Consider the following 24,589-nt stretch of genomic DNA (forward strand, 5'->3'; position numbering starts at 1 on the left):
GTTCCTTGAAGAGAAGTCACAAGGTCTTTGTCTCGGGGTACCCATAATCCCAGCACTGAGGAGGATGAGCCTGAAAGACTGGAAATTCCAGGATAGCCTGGACTACATAGTGAGTTCCATCTTAGCTGGTGCTAGAGAGTGAGACTCTGGCTAAAGGGCAGTGGGAGAGGGGACTGGGGGTGGTGGTGTCTCAGTTGGTAGAGTTGCTTCCTAGCATGCAGGAAACCATGGGGGCCACATACCTGTAATTTCAGCATTCAGCATGGGGCCAGCCTTTAGCTACACAGCAATTTCTTAAAATTTTTTCTCAAAGATTTATTTTATGTGAATGAGTGTTTTGCTTGAATGTGTGTATGTGCACCATGCAGGTACCCATGAATAGTTGTGAGCCATCATGTGGGTGCTGGGAACTGAACCCAGGTCTTCTGCAAGAACAGAAAGTGCTCTTAACCGCTGAGCCATTTCTCTAGCCCCCCAAAATCAATTTTTGTTAATTAAATTTTTTTTTTGGTTTTATTTTTGAGTATGAGTGTTTTGTTTGAATGTATATCTGTGCATATGCATGTCTGGTGTCCGTGGAGGTCAGATGATGGTGTTAGATCCCCTGGAACTGGAATTGTAGACAGTTGTGAGTCACCATGTGGGTGCTGGGAATCCAACCTGGGTCCTCTGCAAGAACAAGTGCTCTTAACCACTGAGCCATCTCTCCAGCTCCCCTAGCAAGCTTAAGAGGACCAGAACAAGAAGAGATGTCAGGAGGCTGGTGAGGGGGCTAGCCTGGAACTCACTATGCAGACCAGGCTGGCCATAAACTCAGAGATTCCCCTGTCTCTGCCTTCCATGCACTGGAACGGGCACCCTCATACTTGGCCTGAACTGTATACTTCCCATGGATGGATTTTAGGGTGTACAGGTTACATTTCAATGAGGCTTTTAACTCCTCCCATGAAACGAAACAAAACAAAAAACTGACGGGCAAGATGAAAAACCAGTTTCTCTTCTGCCCAGGTTTCTCCTGTGTCTTCCACACTTAAAGTCATGTCTATGGCTTCAGGGCCTCACCCAATGCCCAGCATGGCCGGTGTCTCTTCCACTCCTCTTTCCTTTTGCTTCTGATATCCTGGCCTTAGTGCAGTCTGATTAATCTGCCAGGTACAGCCTTGCCTCAGGGCCTTTGCACAGGCTCTTCCTGTCCAACCTATCCAGAGCCTGATGTCTCTTAGGCAGCTGCTCAAATGTTACTGTCCCTCCTTTTGAGGAGATGGAATATGGAGACAGGATCTCCCTATGTAGCTCAGGCTGGCCAGCTTACCGTGTGGTCCTTCCTGGTCTCAAATTCAAAACACTTCTTCTGCCCTCTGTCTTCTGAGTGCTGGAATAACAGGCACATGCCACCATGCCTATCTGCTGTTCCCTTCCCATGCTCCTTATCAACTTCTAAGTCACTCCCACCCCTGCCCCAAGATCTCTTCCTGTGCTGAGGAAGGCAGAATCAAGAACATGGCCATTAGCCAGGCATGGAATGGGCACAGCTGTAATACCTCAGAAGGCTGAGGTAGGAGGATTGCCTGTTCAAGGCCAGCCTGTCTACAGAGTGAGTGAGACCCCATTTCAAACACACACACATACAAAGAGAGAGGTGGGTTTAGTGGTATACACCTCCAATCCTAGATGTCACCACCTGGGAGAGGGAGACAGGAGAATCAGGAGTCATCCTCAGCTACACAGAAAGGTCAGTGAGCACTTGGGAGGCAGAGGCAGGTGGATCTCTGAGTTCAAGGCCAACCTGGTCTACAGAGAGAGTTCCAGGACAGCCAGAACTACACAGAGAAACTCTTGTCTCAAAAAATAAAACAACAGCAAAAAGTTCCGTGGGGCTAACCATTTCTATTTGGGCCATCACTAAGGACCTGCGAAACCCTGGCCAAGTCCCTTCCCCCTTCTGACCTCAGCTGCCTCTTGAGTGGAACAAATAGTCCCCAGGACCTTACAAGCAACCACTTTTGAAAATAACAGCATTCCCACTACCCAGGGCCGAGGATCAAACTCATGGCCCACGCCACTAAGCAAGAGGTCCACATCTCCAGCTCCCAGCCCCTAAACATCCCGCCAGCCATCTACTTACCTCGTTACCTATGAGTTTCATGTAGCCCAGGCTAGCTTCAAACTCACTGGGAAACTGAGGATGACCTTGAACTTCAGATCCTCCAGCCTCCACCTCCCAAGTGCTGGGATTACAGATGTACACAGCCGTGCCTGGTTTCTGGGTGCTCAGTTGGAGCCTAGGGCTTCATCCATGCTAGGCAGGTGCTCTCTACCCACTGAGCCCAACCCCAGCCCACCATTTCCTATTACCTGTCTCCTGTCCTCACTAGAGTGGGACAGGGACTCTTTTGTTCCCTGCTGTGTCCTCCAGAGCATGCAGACCTGGGCTCTTTTCTCTCAGTGCAGTAAGGGACAAGGACCCACCTGGACAGATACATACATCCCCTTCTCTCCACTGTGGAAGAAGGTGGGGATTGGCTCTGAATCCTGATTGTCCTTAGGACTGTGACCAGGGCTAATAAGGCCCTTTCCAGGTGTCTATTTACCCATCCATAAAATGGGCATAGTTGCTGGGCTCATCCAGTAGAAAAATGTGTAAAGGTTATGAACAGGCAAAAAAAGAAATAGAAAGGCCAAATCCCATACAGAAGACTGTGCCAAAACAGAGAAATAGGGGCTAGAGAGATGGCTCAGTGGTTAAGAGCACATTGGCTGCTCTTCCAAGGACCTGAGTTCAATTCCAAGGGATCTGACAACTTTCCGGCCCCTGTGGGCACCAGGCATACAGACAAAATACCCCATATACATAAGAATAAAAAGTAAAAACAGCAGAGCAGTGGTGGCACACCACTTTAGTCCCAGCACTCAGGAGGCAGAGGCAGGCAGATTTCTGAGTTCGAGGCCAGCCTGGTCTACGGAGGGAGTTCCAGGACAGCCAAGGCTACACAGAGAAACCTTGCCTCAAAACAACACAAAGTAAAATTAAAAGTAGATTGGTAGACATGCTAATTAACCTAACACCCTCACTCCCATCCCCATGAGATTTTCAAAATGAACATGACTGCAAGATGTGGTGGGGGCATGCTTGTGGTCCCAAACTCCAGAAGCTGAGGCAGGAGGATCTCCAGCTTCAGGTCAATGTGGGGTATATAACAAGTTCATAGCCAGCTTGGGCTACCCAGGGACTACCCTGTCTCAAGAAAACAGCAGTTGTTTATTATTAAATGTTATTTTGAGACAGGGCTATGTAGCCAAGGCTGGCCTGGAGCTCACTCTGTAGTGCAGGCTGGCCAGGAGCTCACTATGTAGCCTAGGCTGGCCTGGAGCTCATAGAGATGTACCCACCTCTATCTCCCTAGCATTTCCCACCATGCCTGGCTTCTACATGAGTGTTAATGATCCAAACTCAGGTCCTTATGCTTGCACAGCAGTGAACTCCCCAGCCCCTAACCTTGATGACTTCTTTATAATTATTTTAGCATGTGAAGTATGCACAAGCAATGCATACAATGTGGAGGCCGGAGGACAACCTAGCATGTCCGTCCTTGGCTTCCACTTGCCACTGCATGCACCAGTGTGGCTGGCCTTTGAGCTGCCAGGGAGTCTCCTGTCTCCGTAAGCATGCTGCAGTCACTAAGTGGGGCTTTCCAAGGGTTCTGAGGACCCGCACTCAGGGCCTCACACCTGTACCGGAAGCACTTGATCCCCCGAGCCACCGTCCCAGCCCTGTTCTTGATGACTTGCCATTTTTACGAAAACATAACGACGTCCAAATACAACTCAAAGGCCAGTCACCAAAGTCACCGTCAGTGGTCACGAAGTGATGTTGAAATCCCACCCGGCTCTGCACCTTGCTGGTTCCACAGCAAACTGAAGGTGCTCCACGGATGCCGGTCGGAAGAAAAAAGGCCACATCTCTCATTTTAACGGGGAACAAGAATCCAGGGAATATGTAACACTGTGCATTTATTTACAAAGAGGTTAGAGAAACACACAGAATCTGGCCCCCCATGCACCGGGGAGTCACCATTGTCATAATAAATACAGTAATTTTTTTTAAATCAAAATAAAAAATAAAAAACCCACTGGATTGGAACAGCTGAGGGTCATTGAGCTTCCCCCACTCCCTGTGGGGAGAGGCACGAGATTGAAACCATCTTCCTCTCTGTAACCTCCAATCCTCCATAACTGTCCAGGGATGGAGCAGAAAGAGAGTCCTTTCCAGGTGTTGGCAACTCCTACTTGACCCTCAAAGGCCCTAAGACAGTGCCACTTCTTCCAGGGCACTCTGCAGGCATAACCTGAGTCAGAGTCTCTGACCCGGGGGCCCCAGGGGATATCCTAAGGGTCCAGGGACATGGAGGGGGCACTTTGTGAATGAGAAGGGAGCCCAGTCTGGGCAAGGAAAAGAGGAATGAGAAAGCTCTATGAGAGAAATGGAGAGGGAGCAGACTAAGCTTTTAAACTAAAACAGGGGGAGAGGGGACCCGAACGGAATCACTGCTTTTGCATACATGGACATCCATTGCACAGATGGGGAGGGCGAGGCCCACAGAGGGGCCCTTTCTGGTTCAAGGCTTTGAAAAACAGCTGTACTGGGACAATCTGAGCGCCTCTCAATGGGGGGAGAGGGGCAGCCTCTCCAGGACGGCTATGGACAGCGGGCAGTGAGTGAGGAGGGTCTTTGGAAGCAGAGAAAACCGGTGGTCTTTGGAAGGTGGGTGTGGAGGGGGGTCGAGGATGAGAAGTGTGGGGGTGCAGAGGCCATGGACGTGGATCCCAAGCCCATCCCCCCCAACTCACACAGTCGTCATGACCTTCAGAGAACCGGACCTGAAACGCAGGATCTTTTTCTTCAGCGCGTGTGACGCCTTGATCTTCACGAAGACCTTGGCGGGGCCCGCGGGGGTCGCAACACCTGCCGCACCCCCGGGCCCCGATGGCGAGGCTCCGGCGGCCGCCACCAGCTGCTGAGGCCACACGAGGCCTCCGCTGCCGTCGGAGTCGCTGGAAGCAGAGCTGAAGGCGGGTGACTCGCCCTCGCTGGCGCTCGACTCGCTCTCGCCATAACCTCCGGGGCCGCAGCCCGACGGCATCCGACGGCCTAGCGGCACCGGCCGCCCTACCGCTGAGCACTCGGAGTCGCTGCCCGCGCAGCCATACAGCAGCCGGCGCGAGGGCGCGGACGGCGAGGGCGCGGGGCCGCGCGGCGCGGGCACGCGGGCGCGGGCGCGCCGGCTGTCGGGCGCGTCGATCTCCGCGGTGGAGCGCCACCGACGGCAGGCCTGCACGGTGGGTGCGGGCGCGGGCCCGCGCCGGGGGCGGGGCGGCCGGGGGTCGTCGCGCTCGGCCGTGGGGTACTTGGGCGGCGGAGCGGCATGCGCGCGGCCCAGCAGACTGGTCTCGGACTGCGAGCGCGCCGCTTTACGCGCCCTCGGGGATCCCCGACGCCCCGACGGCTCTGCCAGGCGGCCCCGGCGGCCCGCAGCACGTGGCCTCTCCCTCGGCGGGGACTGCTCCACGCTGCGACCTCGCGTGAGCGGCGGCGCCCGGCGGCGCGCGGCGCGGCCCGGCAGGCCCCTGGAGGCTGCAGGCGCGCCCGGGATGTACTGAGCCTTCACCAGGCGGCCCTCAGCCGGGCTGGAGGGCGGCGACGGGGCGGCCGGAGGCGCGGGTTCGGGTGCGACCTCCGCCTCCCACGCCGTGGCCCAGGCGCGCTCCGTCGACGGCTCCCGCGCGGGTCGCGCGCCTCCGGGGGGCGGGGACGCTTCGGGCGGCCGCGGGCGCGCGCCGTTCTGGCGCCGCGCGCCCCCGTCCGCGCCCCCGGGACTCGTCCGCGGTTGGCCCGCCCCCCGGCGGCGGCGCCTGCGCAGGAGCGCCGAGATGTAGCCGTCCAGGGGCCGGCCGGCCGCCCCGTCGGGGGAGCCGCAGGGCGCGCGTCCGCTGGGCCGTGGGCTGCGCAGTGCCACCGCGTGCAGCGGGCTGGGCGTCAGGAAGGGCCCCGCTCGCGCACGCCTCTCGGCGGAGGAGCAGGCCTCGGCGCCCGCTGCTGTCGGGTAGGGAGCTGAGAAGGAGCGAGGCACCGCGGCCCGGGGGCCCACCGACTCCGGAGCGCTGGGACTGGCGTCACCTACGGGAGAGAGGCACAGGAAGAGAGAGGAGGGGCACTCAAAGGCCTTTCTTAGCCCTAAAACTGAAGCAGCCGAGGCAGGAGGATTGCCTCCAGTTCCGAGCCAGCCTGAACTAGGTAGCAATTTAATAGTGTAAAATAAATTGATAAATAAATAATGGGCTTGGTGGTGCACCTCTGTGATCCATCCCAGGACTGAGGAGGTGGAGGCCACTCTCAGCTACTTAACATGTTGGAGGCCAGCCTGAGCTACATGAGACCTTACCTCAAAACAACCGCTCCCCACACCACCACCCCCCCAAAAAAAACAAACCAAACCCAAGATGGCCATAGTCTCAGCACTGAGCAGATGCAAGTTGAAGGATTAGGAATTTAAGGTCGCCTTCGGCTGCATAGTAAGTTAGTGGCCAGCCTGGGCCACATGAGAGCCTGCCTCAAACAAAGAACAACAGTAATAATTAAGCTGAGTATGGTGGCCCACATCTGTAATCCCAACATTGGGGAGACTGAGGCAGGAGAATTGCTGCAAGTTTGAGGCCAGCCAGGGCTACATAGCGGGACCTTGTTTCATCAGATCACAATAAAATCAAGACTTTTCGCTGGGCGGTGGTGGCGCACGCCTTTAACCCCAGCACTCAGGAGGCAGAGGAAGGTGAATCTCTGTGAGTTCGAGGCCAGCCTGGTCTACAGAGCAAGATCCAGGCCAGGCACCAAAACTACACAGAGAAACCTTGTCTTGAAAAACAAACAAACAAAAAGCAAGGCTTTTCTCATCCAGCCTAGATAGAGCAATCCCTCTCTCTCTCACCCCTCACCTCCCTGAAGACCTTGCCTCACTCATCCCCTCCTATATGGTTCATGATAAAACCCCCTCAGGACCTCACCCCTTGCTCTGGCCTCCCTCACACCACAGCTAACCCTTAGCATTCATGTTCTTACATCTGCAGTCATATTAACCTCCTAGATGCCCGGAATTGCCGTGCTCTGGCCTCAGGGCCTTTGCACTTGTGACTTCTGCTTCCTGGCCTGTTCTCTAGAATATCAGCTTGGCCTGTTCCTCTCATTTCTCTAATGTCAGAGTCTCATTGAGGCCTTCACTGTCCATATTTTCTAAAACCAATTCCCTCTTGAGGCTGGGTTTGGTGGCGCACGCCTTTAATCCCAGCACTCAGGAGGCAGAGGCAGGTGGATCTCTGTGAGTTTGAGGCCAGCTTGGGCTACAGAGTGAGTTCCAGGACAGCCAGGACTACAGAGAGAAACCCTGTCTCAAAAAAAATAAATAAATGAAGGAAGGAAGGAAGGAAAAGAAATTTAAGGGACCCTCACTGGGCTGGAACTCACTTTGTGGACCAGGCTGGCCTTGAACTCACAGAGATCTGCCTGCCTCTGCCTCCCGAGTGCTGGGATTAAAGCATGCACTGAAATGCCTGGCCAATGTAGACACTCTTAGGACCCCATTAAACAGAAGTCCCGAAGGAAGAGAGATGCTAAACACACCAAGACTGGCAGTCCCAGCCAGAACTGGGAGTCTAAAGTGGACTCCATTTTATGCTCAAAGCCACCTTCTGACTGTCACAGGGCCCCATCCCACCCACCTTACCTAGGGACTTGGGTCTCTCGCTGGCATAGATGCCCCGGGGGTCCGAGGGACCCAGGCGTCCATAGGAGCCAGATCCAGAGAAGCCACTGTCCCCACAGAAGGTAGAGGGTGGTGAATCGGGGCCTCCTGTAGAACTGGGGTCTTCATAGAAGCCTGGATTCCAGGGAGAAGCGGAATCAATTAGGGAGCTGGGGTGGGGAAGGAGGAGGTGGGTCTGGGAGAGACAAGGAAAGACTGGGGTGTCCTAGAGAGACCCCACCCCACCCCCATTCTCACCTGAGCTGCGCCCACTCTCCTGGTCCAGGCCCCCAGACTCCAGACTCAGGTCTCCCAGCTGCTGGCCCAGGTCCCAGATGAGCCCAGGCAGGGCTTCCTAAAGCACAGGGAGAACAGAGTGGTCAGGAGGCTCCAGAGCCCACCAGCCTGCTGTTCATGAGCTCCTGGCAGAGATCCACTGGGAAATGTCAGCTCTCTGTCCCTCGTCCCCGTGGGGAAGTCCTTCTGTCTAACTTTCAGCCTTCACGCTGTAGCCCCATCTATGCGTGCTGAGACTTCAGGACCCATCCTTTGTCCATTAACTCTTAGCTATGCCCCTCATCTATGATCACGGCTCCCTAAACCCTATTAGAATATTCCTCTTCCAGTCCCACTTCACATCCTTGTTTTGCCTTTGTGTGTTTTGAGACAGAGTCTTCCTATGCAGCTCTGGCTGTCCTGGAACTCACTATGTAGACCAGCCTAGCCTTGAACTCACAGAGATCCTCCTGCCTCTGCCTCTCCTCAACTCCAGTGCTGGGATTAAAGGCACCACCATGCTTGTCTTTATTAATTTTATATTATTATTATGATGATGATGATGTTGGTTTTTTGAGACAGGGTCTCTCTCTATGTATGTAGTCCTGGCTGTCCTGGAACTCACTCTGTAGACCAAGCAGACCTCAAACTCACAGAGATCCTCCTGCTTCTGCCTCCCAAGTGCTGGGATTAAATTTGTGGGCCACCAATGCCCAGTTCCCTCATTATCTTTCTAAAGAATTATTTATCTATGTATGTGGGTGTCCGTGTGAGCGTCTGTGCATGTGTGTGCAGCTGTACTGGAGAGTGAATGTTGGAGGAGAGGCATGAAGTGTACTCGAACCTGGGGTTCGATCTCCAGTGACTTTCCTATCTCCCCCCTCTTCAGAGCTGTAGTTACAGGCATGTGCAAGACACTCTGCTCACCATGTGGTGGTGGAATTCAAACCTCTAGTCCTCGTGATTGCTCAGCAAGGGCTCTTAGCCACAGAGCCATCTCTCCAGCCTTCCACCTTACTTTTTATTTATTTGGTTTTTGGAGACAGGGTTTCTCTGTGTAGTCCTGGCACTTGCACTGTAGACCAGGCTGGCCTCGAACTCACAGAGATCCGCCCACCTCTGCCTCCCGAGTGCTGGGATTAAAGACGTGTGCCACCGCTGCCTGACTTCTCCGCCTTATTTATTTTTATTTTTATTTTTTTCGGAGCTGAGGACCGAACCCAGGGCCTTATGCTTGCTAGGCAAGCGCTCTACCACTGAGCTAAATCCCAAACCCATCCACCTTATTTTTCTGAGGCAAGGTCTCACCTGCTTAGGCTAGCCCACCTCTGATGAGTCCACAATCCTCCTGACTCTGCCACTTTAGTACCAGGGATCTCAGCCTCACCAAGCCTTTTACCTGGCTTCTTATGTGGGTACTGGGGATTCACACTCAGGTCTTCATGCTCAAGTGTCAGGAACCTAACTGAGACACCTTCTTAGCAGACCCTCCTTCTCACAGAGCCCAGGTTGGCTTTACCCCAGCCCCTCACTCTCACAGAGCCCAGGCTGGCCTCAAACTTGCCATGCAGGGGAGCATGAACTTGAACTCACGACTTTTCTACTTGTACTTTTTGAGTCAGATGTTGCTGGTGGCGACACACTACACTTGGGCTGTATCTTTTTATGACAGGTCTTGTTGCGGGAGAGTTCAATGCTAACGGGGCGGCCACGGGATTACCTCCTCCTCAGTTCTGGCCCTCCTTTCTTAAGTACTTCCCTCTCCCTGGCATGGACCCTTATTACCAAAAGGAAGTTCTTATGGAAGTCTCCTCTTATTGCTTCCTGCTGCGGACTGGCTACCTCATACAAAACACATGCAGCATGGCCAGGCAGCGGTGGCCGCGTGCCTTTAATCCCAGCACTAGGGCCAGCCAGGTCCACAGAGCTAGTCCTAGGACAGACAAGGCTGCACAAAGAAACCCTGTCTCAAAACCCTCCAAAAGGGAAGAAAGACGAAAGAAAGAAAAGAAAAAGAAAACAAAAACATGCCACACAATTCACAGGCCTCATTGCTCCCCCCCTCTGAAGAACCACACCCTTTGTCCCTCCGGGAAGTCCTCTGCAGGTCTAGCCTTACTGGTGGCTACTGCAGTGATCAAAGACCAAGACCCCCAGGACTGGGGTGGGGGGTGGAGCTGAGTTAGAGGAGTGATTGCCTAGCTGGGAAACTCTGGGCTTAGTCCCTAGTCTTGCATAAAACTGGGGTGGTGGCACAGACCTTGGTCCTTGCACTGATTAGCGGCAGGAAGATAAGGAGTTCACAGCCATCCTTGGCTGCCTGGTGAGTCTGAGGGCAGCCTGGGCAACAAGACCCTGTCTCTACAATTTAAAAAAAAAAAAAATCCAGAATTTTATCTTATTTGGAGGGCACTGAGGCAGGGCCAGGGAATGCCTCACAGGGGACCAAGTGAGACCAGAGGTAGCGGCTGCCAGGGGCAGACGGTTGACCCTCAGACAAAAGCGGCTTGTCTGGCTGCTGGCGGGAGGGCGGGACCAGCACCCAGGCCTGCCTATTTAGGGCAGAAAGACTGGCCTGGCTCTGGCAGCAGCCACAGCCCCCCCACCCCCCAACCCGCCCTTGACTCCTCCAGGCCTGCCCTTCTCTCCCTGAACAGAAGCCCCCATGTGGCCCTGTCTGTGTCAACAAAAGCCTCCAGTTGGAGGCTCCTACTCTGGGTATGTGTACATGCCCAAGGCCCAGTCAATTAACTGTAAGCAAAACCTAAAATAGAAGTCCATGCACACAGTATGGGGAAGTGTCTGGGAAAAAACAACAACAACAAAAAAAAAAAACAAAAACCCCAGGCTGCCATCATCAGTGGCCTGTGTCATGTTCTAAGTGGACCTGACCGGGCGGCTGCCTGGCCCTGGTTACCACAAGGAGCATGAGCTCGCTGCTTCTGCCCCCACGCCTTCCTAATGCCCAGTATTTTCTAAAGTGATCCCCCGTCCCCCACCTTTCTAAAATAGTCCCTTTACCATTCTGCATCCTGTCACTCTGCTCTTTCTCCCACCTCCTGACTTTAAAATATTTATCAGAGGGGGCTGGAGAGATGGCTCAGTGGTTAAGAGCACTGACTGCTCTTTCAGAGGTCCTGAGTTCAATTCCCAGCAACCACATGATGGCCCACAACCCTCCATAATTCGATCTGGTGCCCTCTTCTGGCCTGTAAGCATACATGTAGACAGAATACTGGATACATAATAAATAAATAAATATTAAAAAAAAATATGTATCAGAGTGTCACTTGTTTAACTATCATGTCTCTCACTAGGAAGTGATTTCTCACCAGGGCAGAGATTCCTGACTGTTTTGTTCACAGTGGCACTCTTCTCCCTCGGTCTTAGCACTTAGGAAATTTCTAATGAAGGAACGAATGCCTGCCTATGCTTGCAGTGGAATACTATACAGCTGTGAAGATGGACGAAGATGGATTTTTTTTTTTTTCCTGTGGAGCTGCCACTAAAACACAGTGCTGAGCAGAAAAGGAACATGCAGGGGAGAGAGGAAGTCAGATTTACAGTCACAGGGACACATTCAGAGAAATGTGTCCAGGGACTTCATCATGATGGGGGCATTGTGTGCAATAACATTAGGCAGCGATCCTTTGGGGGTTTGGAGACAGTCTCAGGTAGCCCAGGCTGACCTTGGATTCCCTACGTAGCCAAGGATAACTTTGAATGCCCAATCTTCCTGCCTTCACCTCCCAAGTGCTCTCAAGTGCTCGTATGAGAGCTATGCACCACCACACACAGTGACGATACAATCTTATGGGGTCACCTTTCTGTGTGCACGCCACTGCTGATGGGAGTTGGCAAGGGTATTAAGCCTGACAGAACCTGGAGGGTCTGTAAAAACCAAAGTTACTGAGCCCCAGCTTGAGAGCTTCTGGATAGACCTGGATTGGAACTCCAAAATTTGCATGTCTAACAATTTCCACACCTTGTGTCTACTCTGGTTGGCCACATTCTGAAGACCCTGAGCAATGCCTTGGGACCTCACCCAAGGAACTGGAATTTTATAAAACAGCAAAACCTTTGAGGCAGGCCAGGGGTGGGGTTTGAGATAATTCAGTGCTCTGGAAGGCAGAGCCAGGAGTATACAAAGTTCAAAGCCTGTCTGGGAATCATAGAGAAATCCAGTCTCAGAAAGAGGGCTAGGGCTAGACAAGGTAGCAGAGGCAGGTGGATCCCTGTGAGTTCTGGGCCAACCAGAGTCACATAGTGAGACCTTGTCTCAAAATCCGAACCAAACCAAAACTAAACTAAAAACAAACAAAAAAGAGGGTGGGGACATAGCTCTGTGGTAGAGCCCCTGCCTAGAATCCCCCAGTGAGGGGCTGGGGGTGTGGCTCAGTGGTAGAGCCCCTGCCTAGAATCCCCCAGTGAGGGGCTGGGGTGTCACTCAGGAGTACAGCACTTGCCTAGCCTGTACCTAACCCTTAGTTCCAGCCCCTGTACTGGTAAATAAAAAAGCTTTGCCAGGTGCTCCCCATTTCTTTCCTGATATATAAACTGTCAGGATGGACTGAAGCCGAGGTCAAATGATAGCGGCCTTCTGGACACAGGGAATCAGAGAGATGAGGGGCACTGTACAGGTCGATGGAATACTGAAGGTGTGACTTGGTACCCAGTGGCCAAGATTCAAACTCAAGATTCAAATCTCTTCCACTGCCCAGCTGTGAGACCTTAGGTGGGTGTCTTCACCTCTCTGGGCTTCACTGTCCTCATCTGAAACATGGGCATCATACAAGCAGGTCTTTCATAAGCTCGCTGGAAGGGCTAAAGTGAATGAAAAGAGAAGTTCTTTTTCAGCGCTTCATAAATGCTAGCCTACATCGTCACATGAAAGCTCAGGGTATCTCTCAAGGAATAATTTCAAATACTGCGTGTATAATTAAAATATGTTAAATAATGGATGGGGGGGGGATAAATTCCACAACTCTTATTTCAGTTTTTCCACTAGAGGGAAGAGTCAAGAATTGGGGAACAGACAGCCCGAGTTCCTTCATCTTTAAGTGGCCTGATGTCTTGAGAGACTGCTTTGCCCAAACTTCCCGGTATCTTTTTTCCTCTCCTTACATTCCAGTGTCCTTTCATCTGTGTTAAGAAGTCCTTCTGCAAGTCTAACTCAAGTCCTCCTTGATGGATGGGCTCTTTTTCCTCCCTAGGAGCAAACAGGACCCATCCATACACAATCTCCAGGCTTCTCCTCTGAAAGGTCTCTACTCTTCATTTGGCATGGCCACAACATGTCTAGCACAGTCACCAAGTCTAACTTCGGTTTTTCTTGCTTCAAAGGGAGTGTGTTTCTGAGAGATGGATGGGAGATGAACCCGTCCTAAGACAGGGGTTCTGGGATCAGAGGTGTCCCCATTCCCTCTTCAGAAAGACCCAGGAACCCTCAACACCAGATATATTTATATTTAGCTCTTTTCTGCTCCCCCACCAGCCAGCCTCCTGCCCCAGTCCGCCACCGCCTCCTCTTTGAGGCTGGGTCGAGCCTTGACTGCTGACAGTGGGGAAGGGGTGGAGGGGTGGAGTGTGCGGGGACAGTCCTCTCTTCCATCACCACCTCATGCCAGCAGGGATGAGTGGGGCAGAAAAGCAAACAGACACATAGAAGGTGAGGGGCAGAGTGAGGAGGGAGAGAGGCCAGGCCACTACTGGTAAGCTGTGGTGCCTTCTCCCTCCCTCTCCTAGTGGGATGGTGGGGTCTGGCAAAGCCCAGGCAGCTTGGGGCGGGGGGGGGGGGGGGAGCGGCTGAAGCTCCCCCCCACCCCCCCACCCCCCGTCTGTAACTTTGGGAGAGGGGGCGGGGCCTCCCACAGCTGTTTCTGCTTCGAGAAGAATGTAAGGTCCCACTCCCTGCACGGTCAGGCCGGTGGGGGTGGGGCTGGGCGTCTGGCCTCGGCCCCTCTCCCCACTTCCCATGTGGGGAGGGGGCAGCCGAGGTCAGCAACAGCCAGAGCCCCCTCCCCACCCCCACAGCCTCGGCTCAGGTTTCCCTAAACGAGAAGCTCTGACCACACACATGTACACACACAGAGGCTTAGGGGACCTGGATGGGCCAGGGGAGCGGGCTGGGGGAAGGAAAGAGAGATGGAGACGGTGGGGGAGAAAAACACGGAGAGTCTAGGGCCAGACCACGGCCCCATCCCTGAGATACCCTGGTTTTGGATGCTAAGCAGGTCTGGGAAGACCATAGAGACAGGGACAGGGTTAAGGAAAGGAAACAGAGATGCTGTGGTCTGTGAAGGTGGGAGGGACACCGGAAAGGGTCTCCAGACTCAAGGAGTGATCTAGGGAGGGAGAGAAAGCTGGGCCCTTTTCAATTTGAAAGTCATCGTTAGACCGCCCCGAAGAGTCAGATACCGGCCCCCCACCCCGCCCCAGCTACTTTCACCCGGCCTCCCCTTATGTTACTGAGGCATGGGACCAAGCAGAAGAGAGAAGTGTCATCGGGTTGATCAAAATGCCCCTGGGGGTCCTCAGGGACTGTGAGCTTCTTCTCAGCAGTGGGTCCCTCCCTCCAGAGGCCCGAAGATTCCCCTTCCCCCACCCCGCCCCCTCCAGGGATCTCCAAGCACCCCCCGGGGACTTAAGGAAAGATGGAGCCTAGGTAGCGGGGCCCAGAGGGAGGTTATGTTTGAATGCCGGCTGTGTGACCTTGGGTGAGTCTCTTCCTGTCTCTAAGCCTCAGTTTCTTTCTCCGTAAAATGGGGACTCTCAACCCCTCATGAAATGGGAAGACTGGAAGAAGCCGAGTGTTCCGTTGACATACACTAGGCGTCTAGAATGCTTAACAGGGTCCATGCGGAGGGTCCAGTGGAGGCCGTGCATCCTCTCCATCAGCTCGATTTGGGGGTGGGGGAGGTCTCCAGTCTTATCTCTCGTCCTTTTCCCTTGCTTGCTCCCCCACCCTAGGACCGGTGTCCCGAGCATACCACCGAGACGGACAGACAGACACACGGATAGGGAGGTGGGGGAACGGATGGGGGAGGGAGGGATGCACGGATGGATGCACGGACAGGAGACCCCTCACCAGCTGCTCCTCCAGGGCCGCCGCGGCCCTGCGCGCCGCTGCCGCATCCTCGTCCTCCTCGGCGTCCTCCTCGTCCTCGGCCTCGGCGCCCCCCATCCCGGGCTGGGCCAGCCGCAGCGCCTGCTGCACGCGGTACTCCTGCCTCTCTCGGAGCCAATGCAACTCGCAGAGCCCGGCCAGGCTGCCTTCCAACCATCCCCGCAGCCGACCCCGCTCCGGGCTCACCGGGAACGAGAAGGCCCGGATCATGGCTGCAGCCCCCCGCCCCAGCCCGGCCGGGCCCCACGGCCGCCCCTCTCGCCGGTCCCACCTCCCCGCCCCAGCAGCCCGCCCGCCCGCTGGCCGGGCTGTCACCGTCTCATCTGCATAGGCGCCCGCCCATTGGGCCGCCCACCCGCGCCTCATCTACATGACCACGCCCCCGGCCGCACAACAACTGCCGTCTATTGGTTGCTGCCCTCCCTGACGGGGGCGCTCCGCCCCGCCCCGCCCCGCCCCCACAACGCATGCTCGCGACTACCTACGGGACTCAGAGTCGCCACGCCCCTTTGTGCACGGACTAAGGCGCTGTGGCCACGCCCTCAACGTCACAATAAAACAAGCCCGCCCTTGCTCCAATTCCATTGGTGTCGGTCGCTCGGATTCTGGAGCTGGTCCCGCCCTCTTGCGGGCAAGCTCTAGCTGCTATTGGACTGTCCGGGTAGAGGGGTAGGGTAGTCTATAAATAGAGATTGGATCCACGTGACAGCGCCGCCGCCGCTCCTGCCGCCCATCCCGAACTTTCAGCTTCTGAGTCTGCGCAGAAGGAGAAGCATCAGCGAGGATGGAATCCGGATCACGCCTCCTCTCCCAGGAAGCTTTCCCAGAAGTGAAATGAAGTGGACATCTTACGATACGATTATGCTTTTAAGCAGCACCGTTTCAAAACGGCTCTGTGATTATCCCATCACAGGGGAGGCTAAGGGAGAAGGAGAATTGAGTGTTCGAGGCCAGCCTGAGCTACAGAGTGAATTTCAAACTAGTCCGATTACGCAGCGGGTTTCTAGCTCATTAAAACAACACGCTTCTGGAATTACAAGACCCTGGGTGGAATAGTGTATGATTTGACCAGAAAAGAATCTGAGGTCTTTTGTCTCCCAGGTGCTGTGCGGTTGTGAGTTCCACCAGTCTGAGATGGCAGGGGCTTTTGTTCCCGGTTCTAAAAGGCTTTGTTCTCAGTCTTCTGAGACGCTCTGTTCTCAGCGTTCTGTGGTCCTGAGCCTGAGCCTCTCTGCTCTGTAAGGTTCCCCTCTCCGGGCTAGCGCCGCCTCAGGCGGCCAGCCTGTGTCACTACACCCAGTGTGTCAACCCATTTCTCAGACGGACCTTGGACTTTTTAAACGATGGTAAGGTTGGCAATGGTGGCGCACGCCTTTAATCCCAGCACTCGGGAGACAGAGGCAGGCGGATCTCTGTGAGTTCGAAGCTAGCTTGGTCTATAGAGTTCCAGGACAGCCAGGACTACACGGAGAAACCCTGTCTCAAAAACCAAAAACAAAACTCAGATCTGTGAGGGAGGCTGGGAAAGGAGAATCACCGTGAGTTCGAGGCCAGTCTGGGCTAACAACGAGAGCCCGTCAGAAAAAGAAAAAAGTAGTGTGAAACCTTCCATCTTTTTATCCCCTGCTGTAAGCGACCAGGATATGATGAGTCTCGGCACCGCCACTTTAAGGCTGAGTAGCGTCAGGAAACGTATGTAGTCTCTCTGTGTCTCCTTTTCTTCATCTGCGTCCCGGAGGGTTATTCTGAACGTTAAAAGACATTATTAGGTTTTGTTTTGCGTTTTGAGAGTCTCACTCTATAGCCCGGTAGGCCTGGAACTTACTATGTAGACCAGGCTGGCCTTGAACTTAGAAAGACCAGCCTGTCTCAGTCCTCTCCCTCTCTCACACACACACCCGAAGTGCTTACATTAAAGGTGTGGGCCACCACATATGGCCCTGTTTATTAACTCTTTTGGAGCAATGGCTTCCACTACTCATAAAGCCCTGAGCATAGTGGTTCGTGCCTGTAATCCCAGCACTGGGGCTGAAGAGATGACTCAGAGGGTTAAGAGCGCTTCCTGCTCTTCCAGAAAACCTAGGCTCAGTTCCTGACACACACGGAAAAAGAGCTCACAACCCCGTAACTCCAGCATCAGTGGAGCTGGTGCCCTCTTCTGGTCACCTGTGGAAACTGCACTCTAGTGGAAGACAGGCATACACATAATTAATTAGATCTTTATAAGATAAGACACCATACGTAAATAAAATTAGACCGTAAAAAATATTTCACCGGGCAGTGGTGGTGCAAGCCTTTAATCCTAGCTCTCGGGAGGTGGATCTCAGTGAGTTCAAGGTCAGCCTGGTCTACATAGTGAGTTCCAGAACAGCCAGAGCTACACAGAGAAACCTTGGGTCAAACACAAAAAATTCTCACGGTTCCAAGAGTGGTGGCTCAGGCCTTTAACCCCAGTGTTCTAAATGATGAGGCAGGAAGAGCTGCAGGTCCAGGCTAGCCTGGGCTACATAGCAAGGCCAAGCAAAACAAAGAGAGGGCATGAGGTTCAGTGGTAGAGGATTCGTCTAGAATCCACCAGTGAGGGGCTGGGGGATGTGGTTCCAAAGTAGAGCCCTTTGCCTAGAATGTGCCATGTACTGGTTTCCATCCCCAGCACAACAATAGTAATGAATAATAAATTAATAATCCTGTTCAGATGAATCCTCAGTTCACTCTTAGCTATGGAGGGTTGAAGGCCAAAAGTCAGGGCGACCAAGCAACTGGAGACCTGGGCAGGGCTCCAGAGTTGAACAGGACAGCATGATGGCATACACCTTTAATTCCAACCCTGGAGAGGCAGAGGCAGGTGGAGATCTGTGAGTTCAAGGCCTGCCTGGCCTAGGTAGTGAGTTCCAGGATGGCCAAGACTATGTAGAAAGACCATGTCTCAAAAAAAAAAAAAAAAAAAAAAAAATGAAGGAGGGGATAATGTGGGACACATGATCCCTTCAGGCCATTTCCTTTCTCCACAGCCCTCAAGGCCAAGATGAAGCTTAGGTGTTCCCCTAGACAAGCCTCCCACGCTCCCGGACTTCTTCAGGTGGCCCTACTTCTTGTGCTCCCTAACCCTGCCCGCCCCTTCCCTGCCTACTCAGGACCAGCACTATCCCCAGGACTGGTCTATGTCTCCACGCCACGGTAGCAGGGCCTGAGGTGTCATGGCCGCCCCTGCATACCCTGCATCACTCAGCGCAGTGACAGAAACGGACAAGAGTGAGGGATCACCTGTCGGGTGTCAAAGAAGTCCTTGCAATAGAAAAGAAAACACGAAGGCTGGGAAGACAGTTCAGTGGATAAAGCACTCGCCGTGGAAACGTGAGGAGTTGAGTTCAGATTCCCAGGACCCATGGGAAAGGTCAAGTGAAATGCTTCCACACTTGCCATTCCAGTCCTGGGGAGTGGACACAGGAGGATTACTGAAGCTTGATGGCCAGCCAGTCTAGCGCTTGAGGTTCAGCAAGAGACCTTGTCTCGAAAAACTAAGTGGCTGCTGGCAAGATGGCTCTTTGTGGGTAAGAGAACTCGCCGCTGAGCCTGAGCTCTATTCCTGGTACCCGCATGGTGGAAGGAGGGAACTGGTCTCTGCAGGCATGCTACGGCACACCCCCTGGTGTTTAAAATATAACATAATAAAAATAAAGTAGAGGGTGATAGAGGAACCCACATGGCGTAGACTCTGTCTACACACACACACACACACACACACACAAACACACACATACGCACGCACATGTGCACACACACGTACACATACACACGCACACACATACACACGCTTGCACACACACAACACACACACATGCACACACATAAACACACACGCACGCACACACAATACACACACGCGCGCGCACACACACAATACACACACACATGCACGCATGCACATGCACACATACACACACATACGCTTGCACACACATAATACACACACATGCACACACATACACACACGCGCACACACAGTACACACACATGCACGCACACACACATACACAAGCACACACACATACACACGCACACACACATACACACACAATACACACACGCACACACATACACACACGCGTGCACACACACAATACACACACATGTACATGCGTGCACGCACACACACGCACACACACACACACACACTGCACTAGCTGGCACTCAGTGGTGCATTGCTTGCCTGGTATTTGTAAAGGCTTGGGCTCCACCTCCAGAACCTCAAATGGAAGGAAAGGAAGGAGGGAGTTTTTGACAGTATCATGGTGCAAAGATGGTTTTTAAAAAATGCCTGGAGGGGTTGTGCAGTGGTTAAAGAGCTTGCTGCATAAGCATAGGACTGGTGTTTGGATCCTCAGAACCCATGTAAATGCTGGATGCACATGGCAGCCTGCCCGTAAGCCCAGCACCTTGGAAAGCAAAGACGGAGGACTCCTGGAGCAAGCTGGCTAGACAGACTAGCCTAACAGGGAGCTCTGGACTCAAAGACATCCTGCCTACAGGGGCTGGAGAGACGGCTCAGTGGTAAAGGAGGGCACCACGTGTGGAGGTCAAAAAGACTGCTTTGGGAGTCAGTTTTCTCCTTGCAGACCCTTGTGTGGGCTCTGGGGATAGGACCTCGGTGGTCAGGCTTGGTGGCAGACACCTCCACCACCCTGAGCCATCTCACCTTTCTGTTTTGTATTGAAAAAAGGCTCGCCGGGCAGTGGTGGCACACACCTTTAATCCCAGCACTCGGGAGGCAGAGGCAGGCGCATCTCTGTGAGTTCGAGGCCAGCCTGGTCTACAGAGCGAGACCCAGGACAGGCACCAAAACTACACGGAGAAACCCTGTCTCGAAAAACAAAACAAAACAAAAAAGTGGCAGGGTTGAGGCTTGAACTCAGCGCCCTGCAAACACATTCACTCCCTGAGCTGTCTCATCTGCCCATGAGTCTCAGTGTCTTAATCCTGCTTCTGCACCTGCGGCGTTAGGATTGCCGGTGTACGACAACACCTGACTTGCTTTTCTAGGGCCGGGTGGTGAGACAGCGGCCTTGGCACATACTAGACAAACGTCCTACAGTTGAGGCAAGCCCCCAGGCTCTCCCTGGTGGGTTCCGGGCAAGGGCTCCATCGGCTGCCCCTTCAGCGCACTTCCGATTTAAGATAGGTGTCTCAGTCCTGAGAACTGCACCCGTTCACGGTGCTCCCTCCTCCTCCCCCTCCCCCGGAGGCTGAGTCTCATTATGTAGCCCGGGCTGGCCTTGCACTCAGACATCTGCGCTGGGATTGAAAGCGTGCAGCAGCATGTCCGAGGCGGTTGCTTGTGAGTCGCCACTTCCAGCTCTGTACCTGAACTCTTCCTTCTCTAGGCTACACACTTTCCCCCTTTCTGGCACATGTGACATCCCTCTCTTACATACTACTCTGGGGAGTCCTCCTCCCCAAACTCTTCCCCTTCTGCCCCCTCCCATCTCCCTCCCATCAGTAGTACCCACCTCCCAAACACTGGAATTACAAGCAGGAGCCACCACGGAAAAGGCTTTTTTGAGACCTAGTCGTGCTCTGTAGTCCTGGCTTTGAACTCAAAGCAATCCTCCTTCCTCAGCTCTCCAAGTGCTGGGATTATAGACACGCACCACCACGGCCAGTGGGAGCCTCGTTTTGTTTTGTTAAAAAGTACATTTATTTATTGTGTGTGTTTGTGTGGGCACTTGTGGTGGTCAGAGGACGACCGGCAGGAGTCGATTCTCTCCTTCAGACAGGTGGGTCCCGGGAATCAAGTTGTCAGGCTTGGTGGCAAGCGCCTTTACCCACAGGCTCATCCCTCCAGCCTCGGCGCCTCCTTTACATACAGTCGTTCTGGTGGGCAACAGCCTAGGGCAGCGGCATCAGAGACTAAGACCATGGCCCCAGAAGAGCCTATTTCAATGTCTGGAAAGACAGGAAGCTCTAGTGACGGACGTCCCATTCTCCAGTCCCCCTGCGTACTGCCCCATTCAGTCTATGCAGGAAGCCGCTTCCCCTAGAATAGTTCACTTCAGGGCTGGTGTGCAGGATTCCAAAGGAAGCAGCCCAGGGGAAACGCTGGCCTCAGAGGATGCTGATGCGCTCAGCCAGCCCCTGCATCTCATGGTCCTGCGGCAGACGGGCGCAACCCAGGTCCCCTTCTGCGGATGTGTCAAGGCGCTCGGTCACAAACTGATCCCAGCGCGCATCGTCACTCTCATGCGTGATATATCGCTCGCCCATCTTTCCCTCCAGCTCTCGGAGGTCAAGCCATGTCTGGTACTCCTGGGCCGGGAAGAACTGGGTTAGCTTGGGTACCACAGGCTGGGCAAAGAACCGCAATCTTAGCAACAGCGTAGATTCCGCTGGGACCAATGATGGTAAAGCACCACAAACCTGCTCAGCCAATAGCGGCGTAGCCCCAGCCCCAACCACAGCCCAGCAATAGGCTAGTCAATCACGGTCCCCCTCACCCAGCCAATTAAAGCCCTAGCTCTGCCGCTCCCTCCAGCCCCCTCCGTACGTCACCTGTAACCAGGGGTGGCTGAGAGACTTGTCCACGCTGTAGCGCTTGCGCATCTTCACCTGCAACAGGTTGTTGATGAGGTCGATGGCTGTGGGGGAAGGAGACAGATTAAGATTCACCGGTGGCGCCTTCCAGCAAGGCACCCCACCCTGCCTGCCTCAAAGGCATCTCTCCAGCACTGGCCCAGGTGACCAAACACTTATCCCTGCTCTTCTCATTAAATTACCAATCTTACCACTCACGGTGGCCCCACCCCATCACTTGGGAGCCGGAAGCTGGAGGATCAGGAGTTCAAAACCAGCGTGGGCTACACCTGGCAATTGCTGAGATTATAAGTATATGCCAGCATGACCAGCTTACATTTTAAAAATTATTTTATTTTTGGGCTGGTTGTCGCGGTCCACGTCTTTAATCCCAGCACTTGGGAGGCAGAAGGAGAGGCAAATAGGTAGGTCTCTGTGAGTTCAAGGACAGCCTGGGATACATAGTGATACACTGTATCAAAAACCAAACGAAACAAAACTTATTTTGTTTTTATTTATATGTATCAAAAACCAAACCAAACAAAATTTATTTTATTTTTATTTATATGTATGTATCTGTATATGTGGATGAAGGTGCCCTCTTAGGTCAGAAGAGAGAATTGGAATCCCCTGGAGCAGGAGTTACAGGTGGTTTGTGAGCCACCAGACATGGATGCTGGGACCCCCTCGGGTCCTCTGCAGGAGGTGCAAGCAGTCTTAACTGCTGAGGCATCTGTCCAGCCCTTCTAGCTCCAGTGTGTTTTTTTCCCTTAAATTTTAAAATAAATCCTTATTTTATTATTTTTGTTTGTTTTGTTCTAATGTATGCGTGTTCTGTCTAGATGTATGCCTGCATGCCAGAAGAGGACATCACATACCATTATAGACGGTTGTGAGCCACCATGTGGGTGCTGGGACTTGAACTCAGGACCTCTGGAAGAGCAGCCAGTGCTCTTAACTGAGCCATCTCTGCAGCCCCCTAGCTCCAGTTTTTTGTTTTTTACTGCCGAATGCCATTTATTGAAGGAGGGAGGAGGTCTTAAATACAGGCTTACAGCACAATGGGAGAACCGCGGAGGGCAGAAGTTCGCTACCGATGTTTTACAATCTTGCATCTAAGCTGTTAACGCCCATTATGCAGGATACATAGACAAGGAACTTCCCTTAAGCATTCAGGAGGGTGGAACCCAGCAGGGAATTAGCATAGGGAGGATATTAAGGTCAAGGTCAGCAAGCAAGGCAACAGTTACCCAAAACGGGGCCAGGTCCCTACAGGTCCCCCTTTTACTAAAAAATGAGCTTCTGACTTAGGTTGCATGGGACGTCAGCAGGTCACCTTATCCGTCATGGAGACACCTACCCAGGTCACACAGGCACTCTGTCTTAGGTTGGTGTAGCTCCAGTTTTTATAAGTATACTTTCTGAGGTGAAAATATTATTTCCCATGGAATCCTGACATCACTGGGATCAGCAGGGAGCGAACAGTAACGTGTCATATTGACAAAAGGAAAATGAAAACAAAAGCCTGCCTCACGCCGAAGCCCCCGTGGCCCTCAGAAGGCCCCATGACAGAAGCTCTGGCCTTTGTGAAAAGGAAGATCACTGAGTGTCAGGTGTTCAAGCCAAGGCCCCACTGAGCCTTTGTCATTGGCAGAGCATCTTGAGGGACAAGGCTTCACTGTGCGGGCCCATGTAAGCCTAGGGGCAATATCTGCAGGGATTCCATGGATACCAAACTCCATAGATGCTCAAGTCCTTTATATAAAATGGCAGAGGCTTGCATACAGCCTCTGCATATTCTCCCTGCTTGCTTAGAACCATCTCTAGATAACTTAAAATGGTGTTCTTGTTACATTGCTATGGAGGGAACCTAGCACTTCGTGGGTACTGGGCAAGAGAACTACCACTGACCTGGCCCCACCCCCAGCCTCTCAGGATGGTTTCTAGGCAGGGGCTCTACCACTGAGCCATACCCCAGCCCCTCACTGGGGGATTCTAGGCAGGGCCTCTACCACTGAGCCACACTCCAGCCCCTCACTGGGGGATTCTAGGCAGGGGCTCTACCACTGAGCCACACCCCAGCCCCTCACTGGGGGATTCTAGGCAGGGGCTCTACCACTGAGCCACACCCCCAGCCCCTCACTGGGGGATTCTAGGCAGGGGCTTTACCACTGAGCCACTCCCCCAGCCCCTCACTGGGGGATTCTAGGCAGGGGCTCTACCACTGAGCCACACCCCAGCCCCTCACTGGGGGATTCTAGGCAGATGCTCTACCACTGCCCTATACTCTGACATAGACTTCTTTTACTAATACAATGGATTGTTCTGTAAATAGCTGTTGCATTATGTTGCTCAGGAACAATGGAGACAAAGCTTTCCCAGGCTCTTCTAGCATCAGCCTGTAATCCTAGCAAGGCAGGAGCATGGAGAGTACAAAGTTCTCTTCTGCTACATAGTCCAAAGCCAGCTAAACCAAACCAAACAGGCCCACCCATGGCTCTCATCCTCTCAAATGTCCTATCCCACACCTGACCCCAAAGCCATACCCCTAGACTGGGTTGCCTCGTCAATGGACACATTTCCAAGCTTCAGGCTCATCTCTGCTCCATTCACAGAGTCCGGCTCCAGCCTCTCTCTAGAAAAGCTCTACCCACGTGCAGGCCACTCTGGCTACCTCGGGTCCCATTCCTCTCAGGGTGCTACATGGACAAGCTGCATCCCATCCTCAAGGCCCCAGATGTCTGTCTCAGGAGTTCCAAACCACATATCATGGTTAAAGCTTGAGTCTCAGCCAGGCCTGATGGCTCTCAGGCCTTTCATTCCAGCA

The 24,589-nt window shown here is 53.4% G+C and overlaps 2 protein-coding genes across 2 annotated transcripts in view; both read right to left on the reverse strand.

Annotated features, from left to right (window-relative positions):
• Positions 1 to 3,994: 3,994 nt before the first annotated feature.
• Positions 3,995 to 16,323, reverse strand: Dact3 (dishevelled binding antagonist of beta catenin 3). Its single transcript, XM_059281139.1, has 4 exons — positions 15,157 to 16,323; positions 8,052 to 8,148; positions 7,776 to 7,928; positions 3,995 to 6,175 (listed from the first exon to the last, which is right to left on the reverse strand). The coding sequence occupies exons 1-4, from the start codon at positions 15,559 to 15,561 to the stop codon at positions 4,845 to 4,847; spliced, it is 1,986 nt and encodes a 661-aa protein (XP_059137122.1). The 5' UTR covers positions 15,562 to 16,323; the 3' UTR covers positions 3,995 to 4,844.
• Positions 16,324 to 20,883: 4,560 nt separating this feature from the next.
• The window catches only part of Prkd2 (protein kinase D2), a 29,073-nt gene continuing 25,367 nt past the window's right edge, over positions 20,884 to 24,589 (reverse strand). Inside the window, exons 18-19 of the mRNA XM_059281150.1 lie at positions 21,742 to 21,827; positions 20,884 to 21,498 (exon numbers count right to left, since the gene is read on the reverse strand). Of these exons, the coding sequence (XP_059137133.1) occupies positions 21,298 to 21,498; positions 21,742 to 21,827 (287 nt within the window). The 3' untranslated portion in view covers positions 20,884 to 21,297. The remainder of the gene's footprint in view (positions 21,499 to 21,741; positions 21,828 to 24,589) is intronic.

The sequence above is a fragment of the Peromyscus eremicus genome, chromosome 1 (assembly GCF_949786415.1).
Source record: "Peromyscus eremicus chromosome 1, PerEre_H2_v1, whole genome shotgun sequence".
In the NCBI taxonomy this organism is placed as follows: domain Eukaryota; kingdom Metazoa; phylum Chordata; class Mammalia; order Rodentia; family Cricetidae; genus Peromyscus; species Peromyscus eremicus.